The following is a 12,767-nucleotide window of genomic DNA, read 5'->3' as shown; positions in this document are numbered from 1 at the left end:
TACTGGTGGCGGCGGCGGTGGGCAGTCTTAAGAAGTCAGTCCTGTTTGTAACAGTAATATTTATGTGGTTTTGTGTGTCTGTGGCTTGGGTGAAGCCCCCCCAAAACCCAGTGCCAGTCAGGGTTCTGCAGTCTTATTTTTTTCCAAAGTGCCAGGCATTTTTTTAAATCGTCTTTGACCTTCTCTCCATCTCTTCTTCACAGTATTTTTATCTTTTTTTTTTTTCTTTTTTTTTTTTTGCATGCAGGGTCATTCAACCCTCCATGATGCTTTAAGGCGGAGGAGGGAGATGAGCAGAGGAATCCACCAATAAGGAGGGAGAATCAAGTGGAGGAGGCAGGCACGTTATGTCACGGATGAGTCTGTTTGCCTGTCTCTTTAATCCTGTCCACCCTGAACAAGGGGCACTTCAAGTTACTGCAAAAAGATGTCCACTGTTGTCCCTCAAACCGCTGACACCTGTTCATCCTCTGTGGAGAGAGAAACAAAGATAGGCATCGGTTACCTTGAATGAATGCATGAGCTAGAATGTAATAAAGTTGAAGAGTTAATGAGGTCAGCAGTGGCAATGTGTAGAATGAAAACCTGCCTGAGACACCGCTCAGGAAGCTTTTACTTAATGTAATGCCAACAATATTACCAAAGAATACCATCATTTTTCTGATCAGCTTTAACTCACATCAATCTGAAGTTTTTGAGGGAAGTTTTCAAAGCTTGACTAAACTTGTTTGATTGGACACAAACACCGCAGTACAACAGTGCTGCTCAGTCATCTGAAGGCAGACTGTGGCGTTTTCGAAATGTAAAGCAATAAAGGATTTTCAAAGCATTTTCTCCAAGTGCATTTGGCATGGTGCTCGGATAGTTTTGCCTGAGATACTGCCCAGATAATTAACAACTTGCTGATGCCAACTCTGCCATGAGCCATGTTAGATTGCATGGCAGATGTCACAGATACATTCACTACTCCAACACTTCACTTTGCTGCAGATGCTGAAACCTCTGACATACGAAGCCAAAAAACAGCTTTAACATTTCCATGTGCTTTATTTAAGCTTCCAGTTGGAAATGTCCTCCACTGGAAATGCACTGCAGTATCTATTTTTAACAGGTTTGAGATGATTTGTTGACATCGGGATTTTTTTGTGTATATTAGCGGCAGGAATTTTTTTTTACCGTTTCTCTCACTGTTTTCCTTCCAATGGCCTTCTTTGAGTCATCACTCTCAAAAAGTTGGAAAAATGTTTGTAGTTTTGGTCTGTTTCAGTTCCAGTTCTTGATTTCTTGCATCAAATCATGGATGAAATCAAGGACAGGCAGCTTGTGGGTGGAAAAAGATTCTAAAATGTCAATTTTGGTAAAATATTTTCATGTTGCGTGTCAAATTTCTTTTTGTGGCTGCTTTTAGTGTGTAAACAAACAGCTGTTTATTAGGCAGGCATACTGAACTACCTAAACTAAAACCTTTTTTCAAGCTTGCACATCAGCCTTTCTTTAAACTAGCCTTTCATGTTAGTCTATACATTTATTACTTAACAAGTGCACATCTATCCACATTTTGATCTTTCTTCGCTACACCAGACCACTACAACGACACACAGTATGTTCAGAGTCACTGCAGGCGAGTCAGGGGTGTGCTGGTGCAGGTGAATGGAGGTGCATGTTTTCAGGCACTGACTGCATGGGTGAGAGGATCCTAACACCGTGTCTGCTGATGAATGCTGTTTGGACACGGTGTGTGAGAAAGTGAGAGAAGAAGAGCAGAATGCGTGGTGGCAGAGAAGTAGTGAGTCTAATCCAGTAAGTATGACTCATGCATGATGACATATTGCGGGTAAGAGGTGAGGGTCCCACTCCAAATCAAGACTTTCCAGATCAAATTTAATTTCCACTGACTTTTGGAATTTGGAGTGGGACCGGTGCTACTAGTGCTGTGGGGGTTGTATGCATCTCTGCTGACATGCAGGTTCACTGGTGTGGAGGGGGCAACCTGATAAATTAGTTTTTACCTGCCTTGGGGAGTCGGGCCCTGCCTGTTAACCCCCGTACACACACTGTCATGGTCTGGGAGTCTCTGGTGTATGCTGTGCCACTGGCTTCCTCAGAGCGACTAGTTTGGAAGACAAGGACTCACCCTCCTCTTCCTCTTCAGGCTCTTGCTCCTCGGCGGGTGAGCGAGTGCGGTGGAGGCCGCCTGCCCGGTGCTTGGCCCCCTGGTGGGCCTGGTGGGAGTCGGGCGACTGGGTGACCATGCGCGAGCGCTGCAGAGCCGTAGTGTAGTCTGGTGGCCGCCGGCCTGAGTGGGTCGCTGTGGACATGGGAACAGACTGGGCTGAGTGCTGTCCCTCAGCGAGGTCAGAGATGGTCAAGGCAGTGTAGCCGGGGGGAGTCGGGGGAGGCTCACGGTAACGGCCCTCTTTTCGGGCTGAGGGGATACAAAAGAGAGACACGTGATGATGTGTTTTATGAAGCTTTTTTGGCAGCGACAGCAGAAGATGACAAATCAAAAATTAAGGGAAAAAAAGGATGAGATGCAACATTTAAAGATGCTGTCATTAAATGTTACCATCTCAAATCTGGACTGCTCTGCTGCACAGAAGAAAAACAATCCTTCGATAGGATGTAGGATTACCTCATAATTTTGGGATCAATGCCCATTTCATTCTTTTTTTTTGCCAAGAGTTAAATGAGAAGCAATCTGGGAACCCAACAGCTATCCTCTAATGATTTGGCCTGTGGGTTGACTGATATTTGGGCCCCATTCAGCGCAGCCAGTGGACATCGCGGCCAAAATTCTGGACCCGAGTCACTGTTCAGGAATGAACAACAAAACTGTGAAAAGCAAAATGCTAGCTGATGGTTTCCAGATACATTTCCCTCTTGGTCTTTGCAGGGACAACCACAGCCTGCCCAAACATCATTGGTTAAAATGAGCTGGATTACAAACTAAAGCCACAAAGACATTTGTTTGTTTAATCCAATGTTTCTCAAACTGTGGGGCAGGCCGCAATAATGAGACACTGAGCTGCTGCAGGATGAATGTATAATGTTTAATATTTATATTAGGACATGCCAGGAAAGAATTCAGCACCACTGAAATCTGTACATTATTTTAGGTCTAAAATGTGTTATATAGCAGGTACGTGTAGGTTTCTTTGTGAGGTGCACAAACTTGAGGAGTCTCCTCATGACTGTGAGGTAACAAAGACTTTAGAAAGTCACTGCAATCAAGTCAGTAAACAGTCCGACTCGTAATGGTGCATAAAAAAACAAAACAAAAACTTAGCAGTCACTTACAAAGGCCGCCTTTATTTCCGACAGTGATGGGTGATGGAGATGGTCGGCCGAGCTGCTTTGCCTCCTCTGACCCGGTGGATGTGATGCTACTTGTTTCTGGGTCGGTGCTGACGTCCTTTCCTCCTCTCCTCTTTATGGTGCCGGTATCCCCCTCGGAGTCCTCCCCCCAGTATGCTGCTGAGGACGAGGAGGAGCTGGCAGATGCCCAGCTCCCCCTTGCCTGTGCTGCCCACAGTGCAGCTGATCCCCCTAATATGGCATCTGGCCCGCCAGGAGGGAGCCCTCCAATGCCGCCTCCACTTCCACCACCGCCAAAGGCCAAAGTTTCCCAACTACGTCCTTGCTGCATCGTCTGGATATTATCGTGGGAGCCAGAGGAACAGGATGTCCAAGAACCGCGGCCGCTGTCTGCAGCGTCGAGGGAAACACGGTCTCCCTGATCCTGAGTCAGTTCCTCTGAACTGGGTGAGGAGAGTACTGTATGGCCGCCAGCATAAATGCCCCGACAGTCCTGCATTGATGAATATGACCTAGGATATGATGTTTAAAAAAAGAATAAAAGATGACGATGCTTCACCTCAGAAGGGAAAAAAAAACAAAACAATGATTCACTTATCAAGTTCTCAGTAATCCTACCCAAGACTGTACTGATCGGGGTCAGTTGTGGCTCTTCGTTCCAGCCTTGATCCTCCAATGTGAGAATCCCCGACTACTCCGGAGTGACGAAGTCTCCTCTCCTCCTGGGCCATGTCGAAAGAGGAGTTACTAACGAGACTGGAGCGAGAGGAGATCTCACTGTGACCAGAGTCTGAGTAGGTGTCTCCCATCCTGTTGTAACCTGGAGGAGCGAGGAAGAAGTGGAAGACGATACATTTATGTACTTGCAGTAGATCAGAATTTACAGTTTTTAATTCATAGTCATTGGTAAAAGTAGTGCGTGATTATGAGAAAAGCATTCAAATTCTAAGTGCTTATCTCTGTTTTTACACAACTTAAACCTGGCTGACTAAATTAAATCCATACAGTATCTGTTTTATAGTATAAATCAACTCTTATTCACGCATCATCTGTCAACTTTAATATCATATTGGTCTCTCATACTCTGAACAATGAGAGCCATCGTGCAGTACATAGCGGCAGCCACTAGGTGGCAATTGTAGCTCACCATGACTGCAGTCTGGAGAGTGGTGTCAGAGGGAGGGAGGATTATTGGCTTACCCTTCTTGGGCGAGCTCTGGGGGGAGGTGGGAGGGGAGGAGAGCTGGGAGGAGGCATTGGACATGGTGTCCTCTGGCTGCCTCCGGTGTCTTTCGCTCCCCTCCTCTGAAAGAGCGAGGATCTTCTTCAGAGACTGCGGGGAACTGGTGCCTATGGACATTTGCAAAAAGATGAGCAGAATTAACATGAGGAACACTGCCAGACCCCAAGGGTGCTGGGACGCTAAGCAGCATTGTCTGGGATTTTTTTGCATTTGTTTATTGCCAGCCAGCCTCTTGGTGGCAGCACTGTCACAAAGAAGCTGAATCAGCCATTGTCTGCAAATAAAAAGATGAGGAGGACAAGGTAATAGGAGCATGTACAAGGACAAGGGAACAGAAGATCTATACAGAATGCTGTTCATGCAATCATGCACCATTACTGTATCCACCTGTACGGAAAGCTAAACCAATTAAAAAATAAAAAGATTCACATCCCAAGAATTTTACCTTCATAACTATCCAATGAATGTTCACAATCATAAAGCTTTATTCTAGAATAACACGTATCCTATTCTCTCAATGATGGGAGGGGGAAATACCATTAAACTCAAATGATACTTGAATACTGACGGTTATGTGTAATCTTCATCTTACCGAATGGTGGCAGATCCTTGACTTGCACTTTCTTTCGAGATGGGTAAAGGGCCACAGCGGGGACCTGGAGAGCTTGGTTTCCTTTGGCCAGCTGACCCCTTTGTTGACTCGCAGCTCTGGGCACAACTGGAGAAGTGTCTGGTCGTTTCCCACCTGCATTTTTGGGCACTGAGTAGTGGGAAATAAGTAAGTATTCTGTATAGATATACTTTAAGTTACATTTAATAGGTAATTGTGTTAAAAAGGGCTTAGAAGGAAGAAATTTGCTCTTAAGACTTTTGTATCGATCAAAACTGAGCTGCACGGCTCACAGAGTCTCTCTGACCACTACTCCCCAGTGCAATGACAACAAAGGAGGTTTGGCATCAACAATGAGGAAATTGGCTAAGTAACTCAGATTTTTATTTCATGCCAGTGAGTCCTTGAGGATCTGATTCTGAGCAGTGAAGTATGTGTGAGGGTATGAGTATGTCTCAGGAGAATTGCGCTCAAGCTTCGATCTTTTGTAACTTCATATTTTTCCCTATTAAACTCCCCAAACCCCAAAAACTGAAAGAAAGAAGAAAAACTGCAACAAACTCACATGTGCTAATGGAGGGTTCACACTGTAGGGAGAGTGTCTGAAGACTCTCCTCATTCGTTTCCAGGCTGAGGTTGGACAGGTACTGTTTGACCTTCCTAGCCATCTGGGCATCCTCGTAAAGCTTTTTGGCGTTTAGGAAGGAACTGCGTCGCACCCGCTTCTTGTGCCCACCTGTCTGTGTGACGTCAAGCACGGCGGCGTTGGCGCTACCCTGACTTAGCGACCTGCTTGTGCACATGAACATAGAGAGGAACAGAGACGCACAAACAAGAAGACAAAAAAAAGGTGTGGCTTCAGACTGTAAATGACTTGATTTTGAAGTAAAACTGTATATTTGACACTATGAGGCTACATAGGGAGTGTGGTATTTAAAACTCGAACATGCAGAGACCAGCTTTAGTCATTTCTCCCAACTCCAAAACATTCCAGACATTCCAGACGGCAGAGGGAGAGGTTGAGCGATGACGGCTGCAGTCAAACAACAGGGCAGTAGAAAGAGGGGCTAGTGTAGTGCAGTCATAGTTTACATTTCTGTGGTTTGAGTCAGAGCTGGTAGTAGTAGTAGTAGTAGTGAAAGCATGTTTTTTTGCACATGGTCTCAGCCAAACAGCACCCTGGCAGTCGCCTGTGGTGTTAGTCAATGAGAAGCCACATTTGTTCTCGATGGTGGAAACAAATTTATCACGTTTCAATAAAAATTTTCAAGTAGTACCTTATAACAACAACAAACCACATTTTAGAGATATTATTACGAGACAATCTCACAGCTACAAGGCATGGATGTTGTATTTACGAGATTAAGGTGCTAATCATGAGCTGCAGATGTCAAACTGCTTTCTTTTGTTTTTGAGTGAATGAAATGTAAATCTGCATGTTTCCCATTAAATGTTGGCTGTGCACAATGGTGTCCCATTTGACCACAAGAATGTAAAGCATGTTGCAGAGTATTTCAGTTCCAGAATCTCTGGCTGTTTGGAGCTTTGATAAGCAGATCGACCATCAAAGACAGGCAAAACTTTAAAACAGAAGCTGCATGCATTATGTTGGGAAACAACATATCAGAAAAAGGTCGCATTTGCTACTTGGAAGCTGGATATAATCCTTTTATTTGTCACGCGTGTGTTTATCTCATGTCGTAAACAGTATTCCAATTATTCCCATTATTTACTGATTCTCAAATAATTCACTATAACCTCATGTTGGCATATGTGACCTTTGTTCCACTGAATATCCATAGGTTAGCGTCAAGCAGAGTTAGAAGGATTTAACTCAAAACGGATTTAACTCAAAAAAGCAGGCAAATCTGCAGGGGAAAAAAAGGGTGCATGGTGCAGAGAGGGCAAAGGTTGTAGGGTCACCAAACTTACCCTAAACTTCTCCATTTCTTCTTCCTAGAGGGTGTGTGCCATGAGCAGAGAAGCATGGAGGGCAAAGGGTGGATGAGTTGAAAGAGAGAGAGGAGACAAAGCTTAGGACAGGAAAGACCACCAAGATCACCAAAGAGAAGCAATTTCACCAACAGACCCACATGAAAGTCAGCAGAAAGGAAATCAAATGGTAACACTCAACTAAGAGGAGACATGATTAGACAAAGAGACTTTCACAGAAGCACTGAGCACATCTTATGCCAACAATGTGTACAAGGAAACAGTTGCTAGACGAAGCAGTTGTCAAAGAGAACAGCTGCTTAAAGGAAAAGCGTGAGGCAGGAATTGGACTCAATCTACGTGAACCGGCTAACCCCACAGAGCTGGTTAGTCAGCGTAGTGCCGGCTGGTCCTACAGGGAGAGTGAAGGGTCCTTAAGAATCTAAAGATCTAACTTTGTTTCCTAAATATCTTACCTTGTTCGGAACATAAGGGCTGGGTCCATGTTGACAGACGCCATGCGACCAACATGGCGAATTTCTTTGGCAATCATCCGCAGCTTTTCAAAGTTCACCAGGCCGTCCACTTTAGAGTCATTGCCTGAAAAAGCCAAAGAAAAAAAAAGATCAATTACAGAGTTTAAAAACTACAGCAAGTGACAGAGGACTACGGAGATAAATATGGCTAACCGTGAAGCATTTTTACCCCTTGAAACAATTAGATTCTGTTTGTGGTTACTGCATTTATACAGCAAATCAACACAATTTGTTTTGAGATCACTGGTGGTCTGTACATAAAGAAGTTGGTCAGAGAGGTAAACTTAAAGTTATGGATAATTCCATGTATAGCAGATGATAGGAAAGCTAACTGCAATATTTAAAGAACCACACTGAAACCAAGAAGCAGTTACCTACTTATAGTTGGCTTTCACATTGAGAAAAGCTTACATGAAAAACAGCCAGTTGTCCTGTATTTCAATAACAATACACACTTTTTAAGATTAGAAATATATATAGTATATAAATGGGTTGTATGTGTGTGCATGCCTGGGTGTTCGACTTTGCAAAATGGATTGTTATTTAGTTTGCTTTTAAATGATAGGTGATAATGCAAAAGTGTTTGCCTGCAAACCGATAGTAAGAATAGTTTTTTGTTTTGTGTATGATTGAGCGCTAGTGTGCACTGCTCTTGAATCTGATGCAGTGCAGTGGTGATTAAACTCTGTGGGCCTGTGTGCATATTGGCAGTTTTTGAATAGATTTTGAGCTGGAAACTATCTGGCAACACTGACTCTTTTCAGAAAAATTGTGCAGAATCTGCAGCTGTGTGTGTTGTGTAGTGTCTAATATAGTAATGTTTACCGAGTGAAAGATCTGAGCTAAACAGATATAAAATAATGTAAAAACACTAGAGTAAATCTGCCACACAGGAACTTTGCAAAAATACTGCCAATCACAAAAAATTGAATCCATAATTATTTTATAAAGTCGGTCGTTTCATTTTGTTTTACCTTCATGTAGAAAGGTGAGGTCCTTCTTGATGACAGGGAACAGGGGGATGATTGGTGGCTGGAGGTTTTGATTGCTGAGGACATTCCTGTACTTGGCCATGTTTCTTGAAGGGTCGAAGAGGTCCTGCAGGTCCCCGAACAGTTTCTCATATTTGCTTGGCAACTTCTCCCATGTGCCTCTTAGTCTGGAGACTGGAGCCAGGTTCAGACCACTATAGGGAAAGCCGTGGCAGTGAATATATAATCAGTACAACAATTTGTACAGACATCACAACACAGAAGAACTTCTCTATATTAATATGACTTAAAAATATGACCCAAAATGTAAAAGAAATCAGTTTATTGCACATTCATTGTCCCACCTGATGATTGCGAACATGGAGCTAAAGTTCTTGCACTCGCGACAGTGCAGGGCTATCTTGATGAAGTGCTTGATGATCTTCATGCGTTTTAGCTGGTTCGGTTCCCGCGTAACCTCAGTGGCCACCCAGAAGGTCTCGTGGTTAATTGCCTCCTCGAAGCGCTTGAGGCTGACAGAGCCGGTCTTTGAGCGCAGCTTAAAAAGGTCATCAATGTATTCGGTGGGCTCGATGGCGCAGAAAAGTTCAAAGGCCCGCATGGAGAGTTGTGTGGCCACCTCCACGGTGCTGAGCTGTAACAAAGAAATCTGTCCTTCTCGAAGGAGGTCCTGGGCATCCTCATCGGAACATAACGTCTCTGTCTCCATGTTGCTCTTTAAGTAGTATCTGATGGAGGAAGATGGATTGCAAAATACTGGTTAAACATTTGCCATTTTTTCTCTCTGTATCTATGAGAATTTTCTGCTCGGACTGTAAAAAGCTTAGGATTTTTTAATGCTGTTGATAAAACAATGAGTTTTAATCCACTGGGATCTTGAAAAGATGAACTGAGGTCAATCACTCCATCCCAATTCATTCTTATTTATCCTTTCTTTAATAAGGATGGTTTCTTGGATTTAAGATGTTTTGTCCTACTTAAACGGCAATAAAAACTATACTGCACATCACCATCCATGTAAAGGAGACAAGCAAGGAATGGTGGAACTGGTCTTTTCAAACCCGTCTTTATTCCTACTCTTTACTTTTGATGTTGCAGTTTGAACATCAAGATAAAGAAGTCATTACCTGCCGCTCAGCTGAATCCTGTCGGCTAGCTTAGAAAGCTGATCCGGTAACCGTCTCTGCTTGATGACGCCCTCAGGTGTGACAGACACCTCGCACAGCGAATAAGCCTCCGGTGCAGCAGTCAGGGCGAACTCCCTGATAGCCTGGGCCACCACTTCTTTAGCGGTTGTGTCCTTCCCGATCATAATATACCGAGACTGCTGGTCCGCCTTGAAGACTCGCAACACCTGGTCTGACATATCTGGGAGAGACAAACAATGGTAATTGTGGTATATGTTACCATCAGTCTCCTGAAATCTGAAGAGCTTGAATCCGATTAAGAAACAGTGATTGATTAACTGATTGACTGTCAAGCTTTATCAAGAGCTTATCACCAATCCCACGCCCGCAAAAGCCAAACCAGCATCTTGCAGATCAGATAAATCTCCATGAGCCCAGAGGAAATATAAAATTGCACTGCTGTTTTACTGAATTAGCTTTGTACTACTATGACTCCAGATTAAGCGACTGCACTCTAACAGATTAATGTCTATAAGTCTGACATAAAGGTTGAAAGCACTGCCAAAGATATGATTTTTCCAGGAGAAGCAGGATCACAAGGAGAGACGATACTTACTCATTATCAATGGGACTGAAAGGATATAAACAACATAATGGACAGAAGTTAATATAAAGACCATATTACTGCATTTTTCTTGTTTATTTTGTGCTATGCGTGAGCAGTGGAGGAACAACTGTTTAGGTAGCTATTTTATTATGTTTAGTCATCTGACGCCATTTGAGTGAGCGGTTCTTTGTTTGTTCCCCACAAATGACATAATGGCAGAGTATTTTTGAACATTCTAAATGTGTTGATGCCACAAACTTCCCGAGCTCCATGTAGTGGTTAAATACACACCAGGCTGGTTGTTGAAGTCGAGGATGCGGTGGTGTGACTGCAGGAGGTCTGGGTTTGACGACGAGAGGTTTCCGCTGACTGGCAGAGCTGGTGGGATCTGTTTGGACTGCTTCATTCCCACTATGCTGTCATCCTGTGATTGGCCCACGCAAACGTCGCTATGGAAACGAGAGGGCGAGCAGAGGGGAGTCTGTTATAGATAGCAGTTCTGTCAACAACAGGCAGAGGGCGATATTTGTGTTTGGAAGAGAAGGAGGATGGAAACACATTTGGCTGTGCAGTCCATATGATGTAGTCCATGTTAATTATCCTGGAGTTTCACAGCAGTGAAAGCAAAGGTTATATATGGCTCAGCTAAAAGACGTTTTCAATGGTGCCCTGTGGGAAATGGACACCTGCTCTCATTAGGAACTAAATTTATATGAACAAATACCTTTTCTTTCTTATCTGCGGCATTTCAAAGTAATTCTGATTCACCCTTGCATTTGATTGGCAGACTGATAAAAATGCAGGTGCACGTTGCATAATCGTTCAGAGCAACATGTCAAAGTGTCAGGAAAAATCAGAAACTAAGTTTCTGCATCTAATCAGCTCCAATCAAGAGGCTTTGATTTCCTATTGATATTAAAATCACAGAGTTCAGAGTCTACTGAATATAAATGCTGCACAGAGTCCTAAATATTTATTTCTCACTGAAATCTAGACATGCAAAGCTGCTTTTATTGGTAATTAAGTCGTGACAGTTAAAAGTAATGAGGTCTTCTTACTTGTATGGTTTAGGGGGCAGGATGCTGGTGAGCGTCTTATCAAAGATTTTCTTCAGCTTGTTGCGTCCTCCCACTGTGTTGGTCTTTGCTTTCTTGCTGACCTTTTCCAGACTCATCACCTGCTCCACATCCACCGCCAGGTCGGGGATCGAGTAGCGACTGGCCTTCTTAATGTCCCCAATCTTTGGAAGGTGGGGTGCCCCATTCTTTCGATCATGTTCCTCCTCACAATCCAAATCATGGTCGTGTTCTGGCCTTGTTAGCAGCTCTTTAAACACTAGACAGGTGTTAATGTAAAAGGAAAGAAAAGGGTCATTAAAGACACTGTAGTATTCCTACATCTACTCTCAGATCTTAACCTTTTTATTAGTTTATCCACATGCTTTTTGTTCAGTAATAAGCTTTAACATTTGGACAAGTCAACAAAAACAAGTGATTGCTGTTGACATAACTATAACTCTCTCTCTAATCGTCATAGGATCACCAGTGATTTGGTGGATGTTGACAAGATATCATAACTTATAATATGCTTTACCTAAAAGGTTTGTCTTCACAGTTATGGACAAATGGGTGTTGTTCTTCAGAATCTCATTAGCTTTGCTGAGCTGGACATTCTCAAAATTCTGTCCATTGACCTCCAAGATCTGCAGGAAAGACGAAGAAAGCCATGAGCACAATTTTAAGCAACTTAAAGGGTTATACATCTGATCGAGAACAGACTGAGGAAAAACAATAGAGCTGATGATGTCAATAGCGTCCTCTTTTTCTAACCCATAAAGAAACACAAAAATTATGTTGTGGCTCCAAAACTGGGACCTTGACATTTTGCATTCTTTTGTTGACAACAAGAAGAGCAAAAATAATGAATTGAACACACTGCCAGCTCCTTGTTAGAAAAAGAATCATGTCTAAATTAGCACCTTATGCATAATTATTAAAAATCCAACCTCCTGCTGTGTTTGATGATCATATCTGGCCCATGGATTTAAAACACAAGAACATCATTTGACCACAGAGTGCCTTTTAAATTCTGACAGAACTCCAGCACAGGAAGTACTAAAACTCATCTGTTATCACCACATCAGGCCAATTTGCAGGCCGCGTTATATCACTGCAAATATTAATCTCTGAACTATGCAGTTTAACTAGATAATAAAGAGGCCTTAAACTCCCAAGCTCATGCATGTTCTACAGGATATAAATATCATCAACATATGGTTTTGACATTAATAGGACTCTTCCTTTTCATTTCCAAATAGCCCCGTCTTTGTCTTCATAACCTGACCATTGTATAGGTGCCGGATATTTGCATTTAAATGCGATCATCTAACTGAGCTGCCACTTCCT

General features: G+C 43.1%; 1 protein-coding gene across 13 annotated transcripts in view; it reads right to left on the bottom strand.

Moving 5' to 3' along the window:
* Positions 1-205: 205 nt before the first annotated feature.
* rapgef2b (Rap guanine nucleotide exchange factor 2b) overlaps positions 206-12,767 on the bottom strand; it is a 120,710-nt gene continuing 108,148 nt past the window's right edge. For 4 of the 13 annotated variants that reach the window (XM_026182865.2, XM_080304705.1, XM_080304737.1 and 1 more), the window contains 15 exons: positions 11,956-12,064; positions 11,421-11,697; positions 10,654-10,811; positions 9,756-9,996; positions 8,973-9,356; positions 8,611-8,822; positions 7,577-7,700; positions 7,101-7,124; positions 5,734-5,960; positions 5,151-5,318; positions 4,516-4,665; positions 3,934-4,135; positions 3,298-3,827; positions 2,010-2,425; positions 206-470 (listed from right to left, as the gene is read on the bottom strand). In XM_026182865.2, coding sequence (XP_026038650.1) covers positions 2,058-2,425; positions 3,298-3,827; positions 3,934-4,135; positions 4,516-4,665; positions 5,151-5,318; positions 5,734-5,960; positions 7,101-7,124; positions 7,577-7,700; positions 8,611-8,822; positions 8,973-9,356; positions 9,756-9,996; positions 10,654-10,811; positions 11,421-11,697; positions 11,956-12,064 — 3,174 coding nt within the window. In that variant the 3' untranslated portion in view covers positions 206-470; positions 2,010-2,057. The remainder of the gene's footprint in view (positions 471-2,009; positions 2,426-3,297; positions 3,828-3,933; positions 4,136-4,515; positions 4,666-5,150; positions 5,319-5,733; positions 5,961-7,100; positions 7,125-7,576; positions 7,701-8,610; positions 8,823-8,972; positions 9,357-9,755; positions 9,997-10,653; positions 10,812-11,420; positions 11,698-11,955; positions 12,065-12,767) is intronic. The other 9 variants (XM_026182874.2, XM_026182908.2, XM_026182941.2 and 6 more) reach the window with 7 other exon arrangements.

The sequence above is a fragment of the Astatotilapia calliptera genome, chromosome 2 (assembly GCF_964374335.1).
Source record: "Astatotilapia calliptera chromosome 2, fAstCal68.1, whole genome shotgun sequence".
Lineage (NCBI taxonomy): Eukaryota > Metazoa > Chordata > Actinopteri > Cichliformes > Cichlidae > Astatotilapia > Astatotilapia calliptera.
This window is presented reverse-complemented; position numbering and strand designations above follow the sequence as displayed.